General features: G+C 39.0%; 1 protein-coding gene across 1 annotated transcript in view; it reads right to left on the reverse strand.

Moving 5' to 3' along the window:
* ADAMTSL1 (ADAMTS-like 1) overlaps positions 1–24,777 on the reverse strand; it is a 397,951-nt gene that overhangs the window by 251,729 nt on the left and 121,445 nt on the right. The window contains exons 5-6 of the mRNA XM_014542360.1: positions 16,833–16,959; positions 3,206–3,280 (exon numbers count right to left, since the gene is read on the reverse strand). Of these exons, the coding sequence (XP_014397846.1) occupies positions 3,206–3,280; positions 16,833–16,959 (202 nt within the window). The remainder of the gene's footprint in view (positions 1–3,205; positions 3,281–16,832; positions 16,960–24,777) is intronic.

Here is a 24,777-nt window from a genome sequence, read left to right on the forward strand (position 1 = left end):
TTAAAACTCATTATCCAAACATTCAAGTCTCCCTCCAAAAAAATCTTTGATTCCCTGGATGACCTCATTTGGGCACTCCACCTGATCACAATCTTATTCCTTTGACTAAACCATCTTCCATACATATTCATTGAGTTCAGTATTCACAGCCCTCAGCCTAGAATACCCTACCACTTTCCTTTTTACTCTATGAGATCCAGGGTGCCTCACTGAACTCCTTCAGTACCTGTGTGACTTTATATTCATGAATTACCTTGTATTTATTTATACTTTCTGGTTATTTATTTTATGTGTGCTATCTTTAAAAATGAAGAAAGTCTAGTGACTTAAGGACAGAGAACTAACTGTCCGTTTTGTTTCTCTTTCTTTTTAAAATCCTTCTTGGTACTTCATTTAGTATTATGTGCATACATGATCTTTCGTAAGAGCTTAGGACAGAAAGAAGAACTTCTTGATTCCTGGAACATTCCAAGCTGAATCTGGCCAATGACCAAGTCTGTGAATCATGTTTTCTTGTAGGAAATTAAAGCCTGCTGGGAGGATGATAATTATGACATGTATTTCAGAGCAGGGGAAGTTCTTATGTGATTGAGAGGGATTTAGAATAACTGCCCGCTGCATAAGGGAATGTAGATAGGCGAAATCTAACAAGGACCCTTGGTTTGGGCAGGGGTTCTTTAGAAGAAAGATGGGGAGCCTGAGTGAAGCTCTAGGTCTTCTACCCTAGATTCAATCAGACCGATTCCCTTCTTAAATGTTTTACAGATTGGGGTTCTGTGGTTAAGAATAATTTTACGGTTTCTGGATGTACTAAAGTGCCTAAAGTATTTATACTAAATTCTTCTAGATGTTGTTTAAGTCAAGCTCTGTACTGCAAGGGAATACCAATAGGGGGAAATGCTGGTGTCCAATTAAATGCCCATGACCCTTAGGTGAAGTCTGTGCAGCCCTTCTCTGGGAGTAGGTCAGATTGCCCTCCCCTATCCCAGCACAGAGAGGCCCTCCCAGAAGAACATAAGGCACCCAACAAAATATTCGAGTGTAGGAACTACAGTTGTCATCAGAGGAGAGTAATAGCACTGCATCTCCTTCCTCCTGCCTTCAATCTTCCAGCTGCCTTACATGTGTTTACATGCATTTATGGAGATATCTCCAGGATGTAAGTTCATTTAGTTTTGGAAAAATCTTAGAGTTCTAAGCCTAATGTGAGCATCTGGTTCAATTTTATCACCAGGCCTCCTAGTAACCATCTCAAGGTATTCTGATGAAAGATGAGCTGGACCAGACCAGACTGCCTAGTCTTGTTCTAGTTTGGCCCTAAATTTTTAAGGTTGATCTCATATTGGAGCAGCTGCTGGGAGTGAAAGGCTAAGGGTTGCAAGAGAAATGGGGCATCATTTACTCACATATTCATTCTGAATTATATTCCAAATACAAAACAAAGCAAAAACTTTGTTAGTTATACATATGTTATCAATAGTATATCGACTGGGGGGGGGGGAATTAATGAAGATTTAATTTTGCTTTTCATCATCCATAAATATCATTTGCAATTTTTATCTACCAAATCCTTGGGACAATTAAAGCAAATAAGGCCAATTCATCAGCTTCCTAGTGATCACATAATTAGGGAATTTGGGAGGCTAATACATTTATAAAAATAAATTTTCCTCTTATATCTATATCCCTTTGGGTTCTTTCTTCCACAGTGAGGAGTCAGTCCCCAGGTGGGTGATGGTCTTGGTCTGATGGATTTTTGCCTATCCCGGCTCAGAAAAATACTATTTTTGAGTAGGGTTGCTTCACCAGCAGTTACCTCTGTCCAGCTCTCAAAGGGAAAAATAAATCATTTAAATGGTAATAGTGAACACATATATATCATCCTTTGACATGTGAACACTATATTTTTGGGGGCTGTTCAGGGCTAGGAAAGAACTTGGAACCATATAAGGTGTCTTATCAGCATCTTTTGGCTTTGCCTGAACTGTACCTTACTTATTCCTTTACTTCACATGACCCTTCACATCCCACCTCTCCCATAAAATGTACTTATTTTTATTTTTAGAAAGACTATAGTAGGCTATCTGAACTTTCACAGGCTCCAATTTGTCTTCATCTTGTTTGTCTTTCTGGAATGATTTCAGTCATAATCCAATTGCCAAAAGACAGGGCTTGCTACCTAAATTGGTTTCTTAGGCATGTGTGTGGGTGGGGAGAAAGAGCAGAAGATGATAGATGGCTTTGTCGGAACCCAGGAACAATTGAAGTGGAGATCAGAAATGCCTGAGGGATCAACTGAAGTGAAATCTTCCAGGGGAATTGAATTTTGCAGAAAACACTAACATATCCTCTCCTCCCGGCTCCCTGGTTCACAGCCCATAATTTTCAGTTTGTAACTTAGAGGTCTATGTCTAAGCAGCACTAAATGATATTAAAAAAAAAAAAAAAAAACATGGCATAACTGAATTGTTTGTAACTTTGAGGTCTACGTCTAAGCAGCACTAAATGATACTAAAAAAAAAAAAAGACGTGGCATGCCTGAAGGTCAGTTCTTGTACAAACTCCAGTGGGACCATGCTACTATTTGATTTTTGGTCCCACCAGAGTTTGTATATGATCTCCCCATTAGTAATCCTGAACCCAATAACTATCTTCAAGATATTAGGACCCTATATTGTCTTTAATACATGGGATGCTTAATTTACCAAAATGGTTTTCTTTAAATGCCACAGGGTTAAGGTTGTTTGGGGTTTCTATGTTCCTCTGAATTGATACAGTAATGAAACACGAGAAAAGGAAGAATAAAAAAAAGAGAAAGAAGGAGAGGAAGGAAGGTTGGAAGGAAGAAGAAAAAAATGCCAAGAGACGAGGTAAGAAAAAGATCAAGATTGATTGGAAATAAAGAAGATAGAAAATGAGAAATAATATTCACAAAAGCATAAACATGTGCTTACCTCAGGAACAAACTACGGGAGGATCTATTTTGTATTTTTCAGGATGACTGTGGTTAGAGATAATTACCAAAGAGTTTTTTTTTTGCTATCTAATTAGGCAACCAAAAGATAAACAGAAGCATTCAAAATATCATATTATGATAAAGTGGAAAGATTTATACTTCTGTATTTTAATCTATTCTGGGAACAAAAAATAAATAATAATGCCTAAAATTCCCAATACCCAAAGGAAAACAACTAAGTTTACTTACACAAGTGATCGGGTCCTTTTAAGGTAAGGTGAATGTGTCTGCTTCCATAGGGAATGGCAACCACAGTGTCATCCACTAGAGAGAAACAAAGCAAGGTCTTAAAAGCACATAATTGGGTATAAAATTACTGATGGTCTCCTATTAAGGCACAAACTTATATACCCCTACCACCCAACCCCTGCAAAATGGCAATCTTTTTTTTTTTTAAATCTTTGAAATGTGAACACCAATATTTGGGATTCAAGATTTTTACTTTCCTCAAAATAAAATATGACAAAAAAGCTACTCACTAGGTCACTCATGTGGATATGACCTTTAAAAAATATGTGATTTTTGATATATGAAAAAATGAATTTGCAAGTTTTCATTTCTAATTTTAAATCCTGGTCTTATATTGCCAATTTTCTCTAGATTAGCGCAATTGTGTTAAATTACAAAAGGAAAATAAATTCTAATGTTCCCAGAGTGACTTTATTATATCAAAATCTGGATTTCTCTCCAGTAAAGTAACTGTCTTGGATAAATACAACAGATTAAAGAATAGGGGAAATAAATGTTTGTTTACATTCTTTTAGCCCCTCTAGGGCAGAAACCATGCCTTCCAGTTCTCCAATATCCTTTACTCTATCTGCATCCAATACTGAGTGTCCCATCAATGGTCATTCACATTTCCCCCACACACCCTCTCTGTAAGCCTTAATTATAGATCATTTAAAAATGGATTGCTTTTTACAATGCTTGAAATTAAGCCTAAACTCATTGGAAGCAGTGCTAAATGCCAAAACCTACATTTTTTTAAAAAAATTGAAGGTATAGTACATGCACTCCAAACACATCACTGGCCTTCTTATTTAGAACTTCACTTGTGACAACAATACCATATATTTACACAGCACTAAGGAGTTTCACTTTCACCTGAATTATACTACTTATTCTTTCACCCAAAACTTGTTAATAGAGGCCAAGAAGATGCCACCATCCCCACTTTATGATGAAGAAATGAAGCCTCTGAGAAATATAATGAGTAGCTCAAGGTCAAAGAACAGAAGACAAGGACAGCAGGTATTTTAAACTCACCAGCACAGTCAGAAGCTCTGTGGGATCCTCTGTTTCAATATTATACATTAGTTTCAATAAAAGAAGCTCAAAAGATAGCCAATTTCTCTGAACTTCAACATATCATCTTGTCTTTGGGTTAATTTAATTTCAATAAATAAATAAATCTCAGAAGTTCCCTAACTTCTCTGATCCTTAGTTATTCTGTTTGTAAAACAGGGAAAACAACACTTACCTATAATGTTGTTGTGAATAGATAGATGATATAGATATAGATACATAGATATAGACATACAGGTGTATAGGCTGGAACACAGTATTTTGTGAATATAATTCCTTCCTCTCTATTCCAAATCCCCTAAAAACATGAACTAAAATACTGTTTATTTTTATGTTTTTAAATGCCTCCAAGACCCTACCACATAGCCAGCTGAATGGAAAGAATTACACGCCTTCAATCTCTTCCCCAAAGAGGTTACATTTATCAAGTTCTCTGCAATATTGAATATTCTACTCACACTACAACTTCTTAGTTGTTTTTAATGTCATATATTGTTAAAGAAAAGACTGAATTTTAGATAGCTTAGGGTTTGTGGCTTATAAGAACAAAACACATAAGGAGAATATATAAAAGGAATAAAGAATGTTCAGACTGGGCCCACAGAGCTCTACACGCCTTGCATAAAGACATGGATGTTTAAGTTTACAAAAGAAACTCAAAGCAGTTAAAACAATGGGATTTCTAGAAATAGAAAGTCTTTGTTTATCCACAGGTCAAGTAAAGTGCAAGCAAAAGAGAAGCTTTCTGTTGGCGGCAGTCTCCTGACCCACACACTGCTCAGGCGGCCTCCCTCTTGTTCTGCTGAGAAGTGACTCACATTCCACGTGCTGGGGCATTGGCCCAGCTTTAGGCTGATGCAGTAACCTTTGTATGCTCCCCAAGGAAGAGGCAGAGGAACCTCCCAGGTTGTTGGGGGAAGAAGGTAAGGTGGAGTGTAGACAAGGCAAGATGAAATATCTGATGCCCCTCTACTCTTCCCTGGTCAAAGAGAAATGTGGAGCAACTCAGGCTGGTGCAAACTTGAACTGTCAGCAGCACACAGCCCCAGAGATGGGAGAGTCACGGCCTAGTCTATGGTTCCGTAAAGGGCTAACGGACAACTGGCAGGTTATCAGGCAACCAGCAAATTCATTACTGCATTGTACAAATGTCTTTGAGTGTCTCCTAGGGCCAGGTTCCATGCTAGGTACCAGGGACTCAGAGACAAACAAGACAAAGCAGCAGCCCTACAAGACGGTCCATGAAAAAGGGACCTAAAATTAAAAAATGTGTGGAAAATACCCACATTGATTAGTTTCTTAGGGGCCCTGAACCAAAGAAACCCATTTCACAGTGTGTGTAACCCACTCAGTGTGTCCCTAATGCGTTCATGCAAGGAAGCTTTTGCTTATGTCTTATCTGTTAACACCAGCTGATACATCTCAGAATACACTTTAATATATGATGGTCTTAATTTGGTAAAAAGCAAAATGGAAAAAAAAATTAATTTCATTTTCTGCATGTTGATAAAAAGCCAGTCTTTGAGTTGTTTATGTATTAATAATTGTCTCACTTGACAATACATTCTCAATGATCAGGGATGGGTTGGGGGAATTCTACTATTTGGTACCTATGATAGTACTGTGCACAGAGAGGTGTGACATCTGAGAATGTGTGAGCAGTCAGTTTATCACCTGCCCCTCAGTGATAAATTGAATGGGTATGGCTGGTGAGCAGGTGGCTATATCCTCTCCTTGTACAACCCTGGGGGTGACCTTTCTTCCAAAGGCACACTGCTCTGTGATCAAGTGCATCTGCCCTAACCTAGTCTGACCCAACCATGATGCCGGTCTTCAGGACATTTTTCCAGGTTATTAAACAACAACTCTAAAAGACCTGCTTCAGAGATCAGGTAACCTCTTTCTCCATTAAATTGACAAGGTTTCCATGGGAATCACAAATGTTGTTATTTCACATACATGGGTTATAAATACCCTTTTCCAAGAAAATTGTTCTCAAGGATTGTACCTAAAAGATTTTGTCAAAAACAACAACAACTACAGTTATTGCCCTGGCCAGGTGGCTCAGTTGGTTGGAGCATCAGTCTATACCCCCAAAGGCTGCGTCAGGGCACATACTGAGGTTGTGGGTTCGATCCCTAATTGGGGAGCACACAGGAGGCAACCAATCAATGTTTCTCTCTCTCTCTCTAAATAAAAGCACACACACAAATTCTTGGGATAGATTAAAAAAAATTACAGCCAGCCCTGACTCTTTTGGCTTAGTGGTCAGAGTGTCAGCCCATGGACTGAAGAGTCTCAGGTTCAATAAGTCAAAGGCAACTAATCAATGTGTCACTTTTTCGTCCATGCTTCTCTCCCTCTCTCCCCCCCTCCTCCCTCTTTTCCACTCTCTCTAGCAATCAATGGAAAAAATATCCTCCAGTCAGGATTAAAAATAAACAAATACACAGCTATATACATCTATATTCCACATCTTTCTGGCATTTTAGATTAATTTTTAATCTTTTCATATATGGATTTTTCTGTATAATTCATTGCTATATCAGAGAAAGGTGATAATAAAAATGATAAGTTTTGAAAAGACAGGATTTCCTATTCTGATATCTGAGTTTATCTTATTTTTAGACCTGTTGATAAGTGCATGATTTTAAAATTTCTTTGCTTTAAGCCTTTGGGGCTGATTCTCAATCTTATCATTATTATTTTTTTGTTGAAAGAGCCATTGTTAATAGAGTTGGCTACATATAGTCTGCCAGTCTTGAGGAGGTTTTAATGGTATATTTTTCATCTTCATGCCAACTTTATTACTCATAACATATACCCAATAAAACAAGATGAGCCCTTCATATCTCTTCTCCTCCTAGTTTATTAGTGATTGCACAATGGAGGGTGTATACTGGAAAGGCCAAACAAGATGCTTCCTCCCCCTGGCCCTGTTTTTTCTAGATCAAAAACTTTGGAGCCATCCTTGATTTTATGCTTTCATCCAATCAGTTAGAAAGTCTTATTGTCACCAGAGTAAAAAAGCCATATTTCACAGATTCTACAATATTTCACATTTTAACCTACATGAAATCAGAATGTATCTCACAATCACTGGTGCCTTATATTCATTCTCCCCGAGGGAGGCAGTAATCCTGCCATACTTATCTTTGTCCACACAGACACTAATATCAAACAGCCAGTATCATACTTGCAAAATGGGTGTCAGCTGCTTGGAAGAAAATTCCAATAGTAGAACACATTCATTTAACCTCTGAGAATCAAATGGTTAGGAGGGTGGTAGGGAGATGACGAATCAGAAGTGCTAAAGAACATCCTCAAAGTGGGAGTCAAAATCTGGCTAGTTCTACATACATAATTAGAACCTGAATTAAGATCCCAGTACCAAGACTTGGGCTTTCTGCCAAATGGAGTGGTAGGGCCCAGGCTCAATCTCTTGTCTGAAACAGCCAAAGGGTCAGAAAAAAATATATGAAACCATGACTTTCAAGATACAGGATATCAAACAAGAAGGTCAGCGATCATTGAGCGTCAAGAAACAAAGTAGGTAAGCGTTAACATTACTTCACCTTACTGCCATGAGAGACTTTCTAGGTGGTAGCTCAGGAAGTGGGCACTCACAGCCCATTGGATTCCCTGAGTTGAGGAGACAAAGCTGAGAGTTCAAAATCAAGGCAGCTAGAGTCTGAAGGACAAATTACCAGAGAGAGAGAGAACTATACAGAGAAATGACTCAAGAGATTTAAGAGTGCTCCCTACAGATATCCAGCAGCACACTCACACCAATCAATCAGTACATGCATGTGGAGAAACGACCTGAGGCCAGAAAAGAACCAGGCCGGTAAAGGAATTATAGGGTTGAGTACCTGCCACACATCTAGGGCCTGAATAGTGTCTTATCCCATCAGCTGGGCTGTCATTGGACAGTGAGCACTGAGAAAGGTCTTGCCTCAATACCAGGACACAATTGGCACTAGCCCAAACGTGCCTTTGGTCCCAGCTACCGAGTTTTAAGATCCAAAAGGATCAAACTGATTTTAAGTAACTTAACTGCTTCCAGAACAAAATGTAGACTATTTAGAGGAATACATAAATACCTAGTATCTGGCAAGATAAAATTTGCAATGTCTGGAATCAGGTCAAAAATTACCAGGCATGAAAATTAAACAACAACAACAACAACGACAACAAAATACAGCCCATATAGAAGAGAAAAATCAAATCAAAACACAGAAAAGGCATTAAAATAGTTACTATAACTGTATTTCATATGTTAAAACATTAAGTATAAAAACAAAACAGAGCAAAACAAAAAACTCCAGGCCCAGGGAATTTCACTGGTGAGTGCTACCAAGAATTTAAAGAAGCAATAACATCAATTCCATACAATCTCTTCCATAAACAGAAAATAAAAAATCATTTTCCAACTCATTGTGTGAGGCCAATATTACAGGTGTATCAAAACCAAAGACAGCATAAGCAAAGGATGGTATAGACAATGATCTCTCATAAACATAGATGTAAAAAATACCTTCAAACAAAATGCTAGTAAATGAAGCTCGGTAATCTTATAGACAGAATAATACACTATGAACAAGTAGAATTTACTCCAGGAATGCAAGACTTTTTGAAATCAATTAACATTATCCATCACAAAAGTCTTAGAAAAACCACATGATCATATCAATTGAGGCAGAAAAAGCATTTGACAAAATTCAACATCCATTTATGATAATAACTTTCAGCAAATTAGGAATGGATAAGAACTTCCCCAAGGTGATAAAGAGCATCTATAAAAACAAACAAACAAACAACAAACACCTACAGCTAACATCATGCTCTGTAGTGAGACTGAATGCTTTCCCCCTTAAGAATGGACATAAGGTAAGGCTATCCACTCTCACCACTTCTGTTCAACATTGAATTTGAATTCCTTGCCAGTGCAGTAAGGCCATAAAAATAACTAGTGGTTTATAAATTGAAAAGGAAGAAAGTAAAACCATCCTGATCTGTAAATAACACGATTGTTTATGTAGAAAATCCAAAAACTCATAGAACTAATAAGTGAGTTTGGCAAGTTCACAAAATACATGGCCAAGAATAAACTAGCAACACTACAAATACTGAAATAAAAAATACAATGTCATTTATGAGGTATAAATCCAACTAAAGCATAAAGAGTATGTATGCTTAAAACTAAAAAAGACTGATGAAAGAAATTAAAGGAGACTAAAATGAATGGAGAGACATGAAGTGTTCATAGGTTGAACAACTGAACATAGTAAAGATGTCAATTCTCTCTAAATCAATCTGTAGAATTAAAATAATTTCAGTCATAATCCCAGCAAGATTTTTGGTACATATGGGAAAAAAAGATTGTAAAATTTATGTGGAAAGGCGAAGGAATTAGAATAGAATAGCCAAAATAAGTTTGAAAAGAAGGATAAAGTTGGAGAAATCAAACTACCTGATTCTAAGATTTACTTTAAAGCTCTAGTAACCAAGATAATGGGATATGGTGAAAAGATCAGAATAGACTCCAGAAACAGACCCACACAGAAATGGTCAATGAATATCTGACATCTTAAAAGGCTATTCAAGGAGAAAAGGTTATCTTTTCAACAAACGGAGCTTAAAAAAATTGGACATCCTAATAAAAAAAATCAACCTAGATATAAACCTTACACCTTATACAAAAATTAACTGAAACTCGATCATAGATCTAAAGATGAAATGTAGAATTCTAACACTTTTAGAAAAACACATAGGAGAAAACTTTGTGACCTGGGGGTAGGCAAGAATTTCTTGGACATGACGTTAAATGCAGATAAAATCCATGGAGGAAAAAACAAAACAAAATGATAAACTGTTCTTCATAAAAAGTAAGATCTTTTGCTCTGGGAAAGATAACATTAAGCAATTTTGGGGGGGAAAAAAGTAAAAAGCTACCGACTGAGAAAAAATATTTTCAAATCACATATTTGACAAAGGCCTTATATTCAGAATATATAAAGAACTCTCAAACTCAACAGTAGGAAAGCAAACAACCATTTTTAAAAATCGGCAGAAGACTTTAACGCTACACCAAAGAGGAAATACGCACATTTGTGATGAACAGAATCATACCCACCCTCCTCCTCCTGCAGAAGATGTCCCCCAAACCTATGAATATCTTATGTTACATGGAAATGGGGAATTAAGGTTGCTGATGAAATTAAGCTGGCTAAGCAGCTGACCTTAAAATAAAAATATTATCCTAGATTATTTGGGTAGGCCCGATGGAATCATAAGCATTCTTTAAATTAAAAGAGGGAGGCAGGAGAGGAGGTTAGAGTCATTAACATCCGAAGATGCTCTGCTGCTGGGCTTCGAAGATGCCAAGGAAAGAAGATAGCCTCCAGAAGCTGCAACGTCAAACCAAAGGACAGTGCGTGCTTCCCTGGAGCTTCTAGAGGACCACAGCTCTGCCAACACCTTGATTTGAGCCCAGTAAGACCCATTTTAGACTTTGACCCTCCAGAACTATAAAATAAGAGGGTTGCTTTAGGCCACCAAGTTTGTGGTAATTTGTTGCAGCAGCTACTGGAATACGGCATGAAAAGAAGTTCAACATCATTAGCCATTGGAAAAATGCAAATGAAAGCAATGATGAGATAACACTACACACCGATTCTAATGCCTAAAACAAAAAATACTGACAATGCCAAGCTCTGGTAAGAGTGCTGAGCAAGTGAAACTCTCAGATATTGCTGGTGGAAATGCAAAACGGCAAGACACTCAAGAAAACAGTCTGGCGGTTTCTTAAAAGGCTCAGCATCCATCTACCATACAATCCCAGCCATTCTAATCCCAGGAATTTACCCAGGAGAAATGAAAGCATTTGTCCATACAATGGAATTATGACAGTAATAAAATAAACTGCTGATACATGCTACAACATTAATGCATCTCAAAAAAATTAAGCTGAATGAAAAAAGCCAGATGGAAAAAGAGTATATAATGTATAATTCCATTTTATAAAATTCTAGAGAATGAAATCTAATGATGGAAACGGGGTGGGAGGGAGAAGGAGGAAAGGATTACAAAGGGAATAAGAAAACTTCTGAGATGATGGATACCTTCAGATCTTGCTCATGGTAATGGTTTCACAGGTATATGTACATGTTAAAACTCACTAAACCAGCGGTTCTCAACCTGTGGGTCGTGACCCCTTTGGGGGTCGAAAGACCCTTTCACAGGGGTCGCCTAAGACCATCGGAAAACACATATACAATTACATATTGTTTTTGTGATTAATCACTATGCTTTAATTATGTTCAATTTGTAACAATGAAAATACATCCTGCATATCAGATATTTACATTATGATTCATAACAGTAGCAAAATTACAGTTATGAAGTAGCAACGAAAATAATTTTATGGTTGGTGGTCACCACAACATGAGGAACTGTATTAAAGGGTCGCAGCATTAGGAAGGTTGAGAACCACTGCACTAAACTGTATACTTTATCTAGTTTATTGCATATCATTTATAACAAAAGTGCCCAATACTTATGGACTTTATTTCTTTTTTGGATTCTTTTAAAAATACTGTATCACAAGTACCCTAACGATGTGGAAATTGACTGAGTCTAAAGGGATTAAAAAGAATTGAAGTTTGAGAAAAAGTTTAATTTTTTATCAATTTATTAATTTCAGTTTTATTTTCCCTTTCTGGATGTGTCAGTGCAATATAGTATAGTCTAAAAATATATCTAAGTTTAAAATAGACCTTATAGAAGTTAAGAAGTAAAAGCCCTAAGTGGTCAGAAGGCAGTGTCATAGTTTCTTAATTTCAATGACTTTTTTTTTCTCTCTTAGTGGTGTATAAAATAATAGTACAGTCTGGCTGGTGTGGTGCAGTGGTTGAGCATCGACCTATGAACCAGAAGGTTGTGGTTCAATTCCCAGTCAGGGCACATGCCTGGGTTGCAGGTTCGATCCCCAGTATGGGGTGTGCAGGAGGCAGTCAATCAATGATTCTCTCTCAACATTGATGTTTCTCTCTCTCTCTCCCCCTCTCCCTTCCTCTCTGAAATCAATAAAAATATATTTAAAAAATAAAATAATGGCACATCTTTCAAGCAATGATGTCTTAGATTCAAAGAAATGCAATTATCCCAAATTGGAACATTTCTTACCTTCATGCTACTACCATGGTCCATCATCATCCCTGGCCTGGCTTACTGTAGTAGCCTCCTGACTGCTTTTCTTACTTTCACAGTTGGGACTCCTTATAATCTATTCTCAGCATAGTAGAGTGATCCCTTTAAAATAAATCATGCCCCTGCTAAAAATCCTCCTGTGACTTCTCATTTCATTGAAATTAAAAGCCAGAGTCCTTATAAAATCCTGCAATATGGGTGCCATTCTCCACCACACCTAAGCTTCTTTGCTCTTCAAGAAATATGTTAAGAATGCATCTACTGCAGGCCCTTTGCACTTGCTGTTCTTTATGCCTGGAATTCTCTCCCCCCTTGACTTTTGTGTGGTGTGCCACTGGTACCTACCTTAGATGCTTGCTCAAATGCCATTTTATTAGTGAATCTTTTCTTACTAACCTTTTTAACTCTCCAGTACCCTTGGCTAGCAGCCCAATATCCAATTCTTCTCCTTCCCCACCTTACTTTTTTTCCAATCTTCTTCCTGCCTTACTATTCTCCTATCACCATATGACACATATATTATTTTATTTAGTTATTTGTTTTGTCCCTGTACATGCCTGTCCCTCACATTAGTATGTAAGCCCCATGAGAAAAATGGATTTTCATCTGTTTTGTTCTTTCTTATGTTTCCAGTACTAAAATAGTTCCTTAACACATAGCAGGTATCCAAGAAATATTTGTTGTGGAATAAATAAGTGAACTTCTGCTGAATGAATGATAAATGAATGAATGAATGAATAAGTAGCTTGTGTGTATAACCTGAAGTTCAAGGTAGAAATTTCTTTAAAAATTTGTGCTTTCTTTAAAACGTTCCTATGTATTATTCACTTTATAATACATAGATCTGTGTTTTATTATGAACATCCTTTACCTCAAAATCTTTGATCCAAAATAATAGTCCAGGAAAACATTTACCCATCGTTATTATAAATCAGCATAAGCCACAGTCTGAGAAGTGAAGCCAAGCATTTAGGAGCTTCATTTGATCTTGATATAAATTAGTGTATCCAGCTCTTGCCACTCAAGAGAGGTGGAGAGAGATCTTTAGGATACCCAGCAGATTTCAAAACACACAGATACGTATCAGAGGTTTGCAAAGCTGGAGACATCAAATTGATAGCAAATAGGCTGGCTCTAGGTCTAAGTATGTTCTGAACAGACTTGGAAAACACATAATACAGCACAAGCCAGTGAAATTTGGGAGAAAATGAGTCTTTAATACCAAGAACCAAACGTAAGTTAGTGTTAGCTAAATCTGATTATTTTTTGTTGGGCTGGGGGAATAGAAACGAAGTGACCAGGATGAATGGAAACACTGAATGCTCTCAGTGGACAGCTTTCTCTTCTGAAAAGGGGGAAGGAGGGCCTGACCTAGCTCTTTTTCTGTTGCCTGCATTTGTATTAGGCAAAAAGTCATGTCTTCTAGTACAAATATGGTTTCTTTTTTCTTTGCCAGCTAAGGGAAGCCATTTGCAAGTTCCTCCTGCTCTACCTTCCCTTCTGGCACTTTCCACCGTGGTCTTTCTCCCCTCTTCTGTGTTTTCTTTGTTCCCCCAGGGCTTGATAACACAAGGAAAAAAAAAGTTGGATGTAAGTTCAGAAGAAAATGAGTTCAATGTGGGGAATCCGAGTGCTGGGAGTTCGAAAGAGCATGCGGCTGGCTCCCTGTGCTTTTGGCAGAGCCGGGGAGGGGCCTGGCAGAAGTCTCCGGGCCTTCACGGGTGGAAAGCTGCTCACCTGGCCACTGCACTGGGCCCCGCAGAGCAGCCGAATGTTCCCTGCCTGTGGGTCACCCCGCAGCCTGTAAATCTGGGCGGAAGGTCCTTCTGGGGTGGGGAAAACATGAACGGGGCCGTTTGTTCAGCATCTGCTATAGATTGTGGTGAGGTGCACGCAGATGCTGGGCTTTATTGATATAAATCATTTTGTCAGGAGGCATCATCAGTGCTAAGGTAAACGAATCAATTGCGTTTTGTCATTACGGAAAATCATCGGGCTGTGCATTATGTAATTTACCCACTGCCGCTCTCGAGTAGAGCGGTTTGCACTGAGGTGTCTATTTGCAGACCCCGAGATGACTTATGGCTCTCATTTTGCCTCAGTTTGTTCCTTCAGCGTCTCTCCACCTTTGCTCCAGTGATTCTGGCCCCAAAGGTCCTGGATCACCTTTTAACAGGAGGGTAAGAGGATCATCTATCCAACCGGCATGTTCAGGCTCCTCTATGAGGATGGGAAGGCGGGGGACACAAGAAGGAATGAAGGAAAAACATGCCCTCAGCAGCTGCTGCACACAGGCCTGCCATCTTTTTGTGCCTAATAGAAATTTTTAGATTCCGAGAGAATGAGCATGACTCAGTTATGTGACTCAAGGAAAAAGATTTTAACTCTTCTGTATTCCTTAAAGAGTTCTATTAAAGGGACTTTCTAAATGTACCTCCCCCGCCCCTCCCAAATATATCTCACCGTGATTTCAGAGATTTACAAAAGAATTACACCTCTAACTTTCTATCCTTCTCTGGTTTTCATCGTCTAAATTCTTTAATTTTTCATCTTACAGAAATGCTACCAAACATGACCAAAAAAAAAAAAAAAGTATCTTGCCTGAATGTACTATATCAATGTCTAACTTACCTCATCGTTCATTCTCTCTGCCAGAGTATTTAAAAAAATTTTTTTTTCAAAATCACATTTTTCACTGCTTGCAGGGGTATTAGAATGTGGAGAGTTTCCCAAGCTGGCACCTCCAATGTTTCATGTGTTTAAAAGTCCCTAGCTCTTTTTCTTGCCACCTCCTTCCCCCTAGAGCAGTGGTTCTCAACCTTCCTCATGCAGCGACCCTTTAATACAGTTCCTCATGTTGTGGTGACCCCCAATTTCATTGTTACAAATTGAACATAATTAAAGCATAGTGATTAATCACAAAAACAATATGTAATTATATATGTGTTTTCTGATGGTCTTAGGCGACCCCTGTGAAAGGGTCGTTCAACCCCCAAAGGGGTCGCGACCCACAAGTTGAGAACCGCTGCCCTAGAGCCTAATTCTTTTGGCAAGCTGGTTTTTCCGGACTTCTCGGAATAGTTCTCCAGTACCCACTACCTTTCTTCTTGACCTGCAAGTCCATTTAAAGCCATAAACCTCTCATATGTCAATTGTTTTCCTCCACTGAGTCAACAAGTGAATAAAGCCACATTTAGTAAAGATATTCCTTCTCACTTTCCAAGCCAGAGGAGACTCAATCAAGGATCTATTGAAGGATTCTGGATAAGGGCAAAATCTGGAGACAATATGCCAAGCAAGGTCAAATTATTCTAAAATGGCATGTCCTTGGGTACAAGGGCTGTCTTATTTATGTCTACATCCGCTGCAGTACCAAGCACAGAGCGACAGTGATGTGTGACTCCGTTGTTGGGTTGGATATTATGAGAACATATACCACCTACCCTAGCAGGACCCAGCTAGGCAGATATCTGAGGTTCCTTGCCTTGATCCATCTAACTGCTTTACAAAGGTCCCACCATGTTCCATGGGACAGTCCAGAGGAATGAATATGTGCTTAGGCTTTGGAATCAGACCCTGGGCTTAAATCTTGGCTCTGCTACTTTATGGCGGTGTCACTCTGAGCAGGTCACACAACATGGCTAAGCCTCAGTTATCTCACTTGCAACATGGAGGCAAACAGCATCTTGCTAAAAGATTGTTGTAAGGGTTAGAAGAGATGATCATGTAAAGTTTCCAGCATACACGGCTATATAGTAAGCACACATTTATTGGGCTGGTGCGGAGAAATTAGGACAAAAAGGCAACGAATGGCTTCACATAATTGCTGCCTGATGTTAATTCTGAAAAAAATCTGTGATCAACACTGATCAAAAGTCACTTTGTAAATGAAGACCATGTGATTTCACCATTCGAGAGTGGATTTGCTCTGATCTGTTTATGCTCCCTGCTATCTTCCACCACGCACATCTGACTATGTGTGAAGGAGCAATGGGGATGCAGTCTGTCCTCAGGCTGGGCAACTAGCTCATGCCTGCACATAGAGTGTATGTCTAGATGCTCCTAAGGTATCTTAAACAGAAAGGTTTCCTCCTTGGGGTTGCAATGGGTGACCCGATTTATCCCACTTCAACTAATCCACAAAGCAGGGTCATGAATCGTTTCACAATATTTTCAGGTCTGGCTTCATGTTGGGGAAGCTGTTATTCACTAGTTGCTGAGGGAGCTAAGCAGGAGCAGGAGGGGGAGGAGCTAACAAGTCAAAAGGCCCAAAGATTGCCCCATCTCTGTAGCATCTTACGTTTGGTTGCTGAGAGCTGGGATTTGTAGTGCCCTCGGACCAGCCTGCAGGTGGACCCATCTCCGTTGCAAACTCCACAGTTATCTTCCTTGGTAGTGCTTCCCAGCTGATGATCACAGCCAACAATCTAACAAGAAAGAGAGATGTGTAATTCAACCAGGTGCCTACTGCTGGACCCAGGGTCCTCCCGTAGTCTTTGAGGAGGCATAAAACATGATTCCTATGCAAGGGACTGAATTCAGCTGGAATTTGAATCAAGCTAAGGAAGAAAAAAACAACATGGGTAAAGATGTTTTTATAGCTCAAATAAACAAACACAAAGATAGGTGGGATGGAGAGAGAGAGGCAGGGAAGGAGGGAGGGAGAAGAGAGAGAGAAAGGGAAGGAGAGAATCAGGAAGGGGGAAAGGTGTGAGAGAGAGGAGGATCTGGCACTATTGATATTATAGAACCTTCATTCAAAAATAATTCCCACTGTCAATAATTATGATTCACTCAAATCACATAGGCATCTTTTTTAAAAAATATGTTTTTATTGATTTTTGAGAGAAAGAGAGAGGGAGATAGGTAGAAACATTGGGGCATGTGCCCTGACCAGGAATCAAACAGGGGATGTCTTAGAGAATGGGTCAGTGCTCAATCCACTGAGCCACTCCAGCCAGACCACACAGGTATCTTTTAAAATAGATGACAAAGCACCAACTCCTTCAACGGTTGTACATTTTTTGAAATGCAAAGATGTCATTTAGAAAACATAGTGCTGGGCTCTTAAGTGGGGAGCAAAGGTAAGCTAACTCCACCTGGAGGGGTTCACTGTGGTGAAGCAGCAATGCCCCTCAGTAGGTTCAGAGGCTGTAGTGAGGCGACGTCAGCATTCCACCAACTGTCGTCCATGCAGAGCCAAGCGCATGCTGGCTTAAGACTTCTTCAATGTGCGTCTATATGACTGCAGCAAAGTTATTTTCAAAATGAACCCACACCGGAGCTGAGCAACTTCTGTATTCACTCTCATGTCTGAGCACAGTGTGGAATGGGAGTGCAGAAGAAATTTATTTACCAAAAAGGCATTTAATCTTTCAGCCAACAATGATCAGAGATCTGCTATGGGCCAGGCACAGTGCGAGGAACAAAATCCAATGGAGAGTTTAAGCACATAGGGGTCCAACCTCATGGGACTTAAGAGTCTAGTGGTGGAGGCACCCGTTACTCAAATCACCAAATACAATAATGTACAATGATAATCACCATACAAGCTATAAAACACAGATACAGGTACTGCAAGAGCATAAAATATGGAGAATTTGATCTGGTTTGAGAGACCAGAGATGATGTCCCTAAGAAAGCATCTTTTGAGCTGAGATATAAAGACTCAGATTAACTAGGAAAAGGGGACATGTTGCTGTGGAGTTTACAGAATATTTTAGTCTTGCCTAGATACTAGCTAATTAGAAAATAAGCAAAAAGTAGGCCCTGGCCGGGTAGCTCAGTTTGTTGGAGAGTTGTTCCAATATATCAATGTTGTGGGTTTGATTCCCAGTCAGGCCTTATATAAGAATCAACCAATGAAATGAATAAATAGGTGGAATAATAAGTCAATCTCTCTCTCTCTCTCTCCTTCCCTCTCCCTTCCTCTCTCTCTCTCTAAAATAAATACATAAAAATTTTAAAAAGAAAGTAAGCAAAAAGCAAAGTTGGCAAAACAAACAAACTATAACCACCATCAAAATATCAGAAGATTAAATCATCTGATTTCCTTAGGGTTGAATCTTTTGAGGAAACATGGCGATCTTAATTTAAGCAGTATTCATAGAATCGCTGCCTCTACTGCTTTTGTTTGGAGTTGGAAAGATACTCAGCTCTGTGGAAGGACAAGGTGCACAGTGGGGCATGGGAATTTACACTCTCAGGTATCTCAAAGCTAACTAGGTTTATTTCTCAAATAAAAGAAATTTCAGGTTTCTCAAAAGACTTAAGTTTCTCTGGAAATTTTTAAATAGGCTCTGATGTCTCTAAAGGAGCCAAAAAGAAGATAATCATGGAAACCTCCCTAATCCTAAATATTTCTTATGGTTCTAAAGCCATTTTAAGAAAAGGACAGTCCAGTTCCACAGATCTAAAATAACAGTGATGTTAGGAATCGCTAAATAGAAGGTGACATATTTTCAGGCTGACTTGGGCAGACCACCAAGAGCTCTCAGTGTAGGTTTATGGACCCCAGGATATGAACCAAGTCAGTTCTAAATGGGCTTTGTTTAACTTCAGAATTGAAAAGACAAACATCGCCCTGACACAATTGCTTTTCCTCTCTCTGTATCAATTCCTTTTTAAGATGCCAAAATATTCTAACTCAATTATTTTTAAAATGTGGAATACTTTATCATCAGATAAGTGTTCTTATTTTGGTCCAAGTGGAAAATTATTTGCAGTTACATCAGGAAAATTACTGTTGACATACCTTAATCTGTTGATCTTTTATAACTATTTGATTAATTAAAAACTAGTTAAACTGTTCTTTTAAGAGCTATCATTAATAACAGAGGAAAATTAGGCATAAGAAATGGGCTTCATTGGCAGGTATAATGTCAGACCCCTCTGCGTCTTTGCACATATTATTATTTCTGCCTGGAAATAATTCTTTATTTGGCAAACTTTATTTGGCAAACGTTCCCAATTCTTTATTTGGCAAACTCCTATTCATCCTTCAAACCCCCAATTGTCTCCTTCTCAAAAAAAAAGCCTTTTCCAGATTCCAGAGTTAACTGCTTTCTTGCTTCATGCTTCCTCAGCCTTTTGTTCATAACTCCATGAGGCAGATAACTGGTTGCCACCCAATATCCATCTTCCTTAGTTTTCTCAATTCTATTTGGGTTGGCAATATCTCCAGTTAAAAGAATATATTTCTCATGGGCCATGTGACCAAGCTGTAATTAGTGAAATAAAAGTGGAAGTGTGTGGGGCGCCTGGGAAGGCTACTTCAACAAGTTGACTTAGCCGGGGAAGGTCCCTTCTGTCTTTTGCCTTCCTGCTGTCCTGTGAGCTCCGGTTGCTTATCCTGTAGAACGGGACAGTTCTGAGATGGGAACCTTGCTTTAAGGAAAGCAGAGCAGAAAGAGAAAGAGCCTGGTTCCGGAACCCTACTTAGACTGATTACATCAGGGGTCCTCAAACTTTTTAAACAGGGGGCCAGTTCACTGTCCCTCAGACCGTTGGAGGGCCGGACTATAGTTTAAAAAAAAAACTATGAACAAATTCCTATGCACACTGCACATATCTTATTTTGAAGTAAAAAAACAAAACAGGAACAAATACAATATTTGTATTTGCATGTGGCCCACGGGCCGTAGTTTGAGAACCCCTGGATTACATCTTGACATTTTTTTGTGTGTGTGAGCAAGTAAATCCTGTATGTGCTCAAGCCAGTATTATCATGGGGTTTCTTTTATATGTTCTCAATTCAAATAGTTATATACCTTATATGGAGTTTACTCTATTAAGATGTCTGTCTCCACACCAAATCATGGGCTATTTGAGAGCCTCTGTTTTAGTAGTCTTTGTTATTTCTGCCGCTTAGCACAGTGTTCGACATTTGAGATGGACAATGAATATTAGTGAATCAGTGAAACACATAACACCAAACACAATGATTTGCTAATATTTTAATGTAGGCTATAGAGCCCTAGCCAGTTTGGCTTAGTGGATAGAGTGTCGGCCTGCAGACTGAAGGGTCCCAGTTTCGATTCTGGTCAAGGGCATGTACCTTGGTTGCAGGCTCCTCCCTGGCCCAGGCCCTGGTCAGGGTGCGTGCAGGAGGCAACCAATTGATGTGTTTCTCTCACATCGATATTTCTCTGTGTTTCCTTCTCTCTTCCTCTCTCTAAAAATCAATGGAAAAATATCTTTGGGTGAGGATTAAACAAAAAAAGTAGGCTATAGAGAAGCAATTTGAGATTGCAGTCATTGATGACACACATATATACAAAGTGTGCATGTATTGTTGTATCTGTGTACACAGAGGAACAGACATACTATTAATCCTCTGTCCTGATTTATGAACAAGAATTACTGTAAAGGGCTATACTTCTAAAAAGACTATTTCCCAGTGCATCAATGCTCCTTATTAGTGAAATGTCACGGAAGGCAATGTTCCGGTCATTGAGTTCCCAGACCAACCCCCCATTCTGGACAAAATATTAAAGTGAGATAATGACCACTCATAACTTTGGCAATTGCATAGCATTTTTTTGTAAGGGATTGGAAAAATAACTGGATATTTTGACCTAAAGCAGCTTATTAGTATGCTGCTATGAGGTGTCAGCTCAATTCTGTGCCCCCATCATCTAAAATGATTGCACAGTGTTGCTTTTCTTTCTTTTCTTCTTCTTTTTTTAAACAAAGCTTTTGTCTCAGGTGACATAAAAAGTGAGAAACTCCAGGATGTTTTTGTTGTTTAAACACCACTAGGGAGGTCATCACCTTTTGCTTTTCTATCTTGAATATATGCCTTTTGCATCCATATAGGTACACACGCATACAGACATGCAGTCTTTCGTCTTTTGAGTAGAACACACACACTCAGCAGGGCTCATTTTCCTTAGTCTCCTTCAGGGTTCCCTACATGTAGGGGAAAAACTCTCCCTAAACAAAAACGTAGGACTATAACATCCAGTCCAAGTTGGCTCACAGACTCGCAGCCTGTCGTGCAGATTTTAGGCATCCGGCCTACAGTGTGTGCTGATAGGGGCTTCTGCCTTCACTTCACAGAGCTGATAGCAAGTGAGCAGGCAGAACACGAATGAAACTCTCTAGACACCTAAATATGTATAATAAAATGTCTTCACCAGGAGCCACAGGAGAAAAAAAAGATCACCACGTAAATAACTGGGAGAATGTAAATAAACACAATCCATAAGCAGATACCAGGCCCCAGACTGACATGCTTCGATGGGTTCACTCTGGCCACGTTTCAAATGGTTTCCCATAAGAACCTCAACTTCTAGCATTAAATACTGAGCCAGTGATGTCAAGCTTTTCTTGATCCAACACCATGAGGTAAGAAACTTTTAAATCCCTTTATTTTCAGCACTGGGAAAGACAAATATGGAAAACTAAACTCTGCAAATCTGATCACAGCTGGTCTTATTTATAATTATTTAATTCAGAGAGAACTTTATGGGGAAGGGTGTGCTTTTACATACATTATAACTCATTTACTATTTATGTTAACAGGGAAGAGAGTATATCTCCAACATTATCTTCAAAAGATTTAGATATTGATTGATTTGTTTATGCTTTTGCTTATTAGAAGAAGATGTCTAGCATATACATATGATACAACACAGTGTAATGGCTGGAAAAAAAAAGGGAAATGGGGCAAAGAGAAAAACAAAGGCAAGAAAGATGAATAAAGCCAGGAAAGAGAGAACTACATAGAATGCACACTATAAAGTCCTATACAGTTGCTGGGGGGTGGGGGTGGGGGTCACATAGATGGATGTGAGCTTCTTAGAAATGAGAAAAACATGAGAAGTTACAAGGGTGACAGCATCTACTGAATCTTTTAGAAAATGCATAGGCTAATGCATTCCTGGTAGTAGATATGTATTAATATTTATGTAATAAATGAAGGACAAACTACCTTCGGAGAACCATAATTACTCAGAGTACCGAAATCCTAGAAATACATCTGCTGTGAGTTTTCTGAAAGACATTGCCATGTAACAATGTCCCAATAACATCTGCGCACATAAATACAAGGAGTTTCAAAGAAGTGGTTCTTCAGTTACCTTTGATGACCCCTAATGGTCAGGGAACATTTGGTAAAAGCAAATTTAAGGAGCCAAAACAAATAGTCCAGGCACAGAGCACTGTGATGGTCTGATTTAACAGAGCTGGGCTGGCAAAAATATGGCCCATGTACAGCTGTTTTTCCTGCCAGGATCCACAGCAGACATTGCTAATCAAGAGCAGTACTCTTTGCCACTGAGATTTCATGTGGTCCCAGATCCTCTACGACACTGTGCTCTAGAAGCCAAATCCAATAGACGACGATGGCTGTTATGCAAGGAGACTAGACCAATTTACCATTCCAGGCTCAGAGAAATGAGTTGGCTGTCTATCTTTCAGGAAATTCTACTCAGATATTTCTTTTAAGATTAACATTCTCTTAAGAGTTGAATGATTTCGAGTACAGATTATAACACTGAGGTTTAGAAAATATAAACAACTAACCTAAGGTCACATAGCTGGTAACTAACAAAACCAAAATTCCAATTCAGGATTCCTAAGCAAGAGTATGATGCCTATGAAGCAGGAAAATACACACTATACAGTATTTATTATGGCAATGGTGAAAAGTGATTACAAGGGTGACTATTTCTATCAAGATCTCCACCAGTAGAGGCAGACTTCTGCACAGGGATGAATAGATGCCTTCATCTGTACTATGTGATTTAGAAGCACACGCTGAAATAAATGGGAAAGTACCACTCCCCATTTATACCTTTGCTTCACACCTCCTTGTCTATCCCCTCCCCCAGCCTTTCATACATATGCGTATACATACCCTACACCTCCCGTGGCTTGCCATGGGGCCCAAATTTCCTCCTGTACAGACTTCTTTCTTTTCAATTATGGTTTTCAATATGAGGAAACAAGATCCCTGGTCACTCACAAAGGTGCTAATAGCAGTCCATGAGCTATGTTTAGTAGTTCCAAAAGCCTAATGGAAATATATTTACCAGCAATAAAACCACATAAGGTCACCAAAAACACTAACCATCTCATTATACAAATAAGCTGAATCCTGATATTTATTGCATTTATTCTTAATTGTACTCAGGTCTTTAAGTCATAAAATGGGAAAACAAATTATTACTTAATACATTCAGTGTTTTGAGTCAATGGAAACTTCCAAAACACAAGGCCCATAGGGAAAAAATAATAATAAAGGGCCCCTTTGTTTGAAAAAGTTGGGAACCACTGGTGTAGTCCTTTGTTTGTTGTTCAAATACCTGTGGGAGGACTAACACATGAACTTGTTGATTATACTTAAATTAAACCAGATCAATGGAGCATAAGGCATTGTGCTGGCTGTTACGGTGCTGTGGGGAATACACAGAAGTAGTAGTAGGCCTGGTCCCAATCTAGGGTGAATGGGTTTAATCCGATCATTTCCTCAAAACAGGTGAGAACAGAAAGGGAGTGAAATCACTCCAACTAAAGGTCAAAATGGCAGGAGGAGGAGAAAGCATAGGGGAAAGCCACCTGGAGAAGGGAAAGTACATGAGCATTTGCCAAACACTTGCCATATTTAGGTTCAATATACAGCTTCTCAATCAATTCTTGTAATATCCCTGAAAATTAGCTAAAATTATGCCTATTTTACAAAGATAAAACAGATTCAGAAAGGCTCAACAACTTGCCCAAGATCACATTACTAGGAATTGGTGTTGCCAGAGTCGCAATCCAGGCTATGTCATAGATGAGTGATCCCTCAATTCTGTGATGAGTTACTTCTCTCTGGGGGGTTAGAGGGCAGTGAAGAGATAAGAAGGAGGATGAACATGCTTTTGTCAGCCACACCTTGTTGCCAAAAACAACAGCTGACTACAGCTCTAAGTACTAAGATTGAGCACCAGCCTTTTGTTTTGTTTTGTTTTGTTTTTCTTTTAGGAAGCAAGTGAATACACACACACACACACACACACACACACACATATATATATATATATATATATTTAATCCTTACCACCCGAGAATATTTTTTCCCATTGATTTTTAGAGAGACTGGATGGGAGGGGGAGAGAGAGACAGAGAGAGAGAAACATCAATGTGAGAGAGACGCACTGACTGGTTGCCTCTCACATGTGCCCTCACTGGGGCCAGGGATCAAGCCTGCAACCGAAGTATGTGCCCTTGACTGGAATTGAGCCCTAGACTCTTCAGTC

The sequence above is a fragment of the Myotis brandtii genome, unplaced genomic scaffold (genome assembly GCF_000412655.1).
Source record: "Myotis brandtii unplaced genomic scaffold, ASM41265v1 scaffold30, whole genome shotgun sequence".
In the NCBI taxonomy this organism is placed as follows: Eukaryota; Metazoa; Chordata; class Mammalia; order Chiroptera; family Vespertilionidae; genus Myotis; species Myotis brandtii.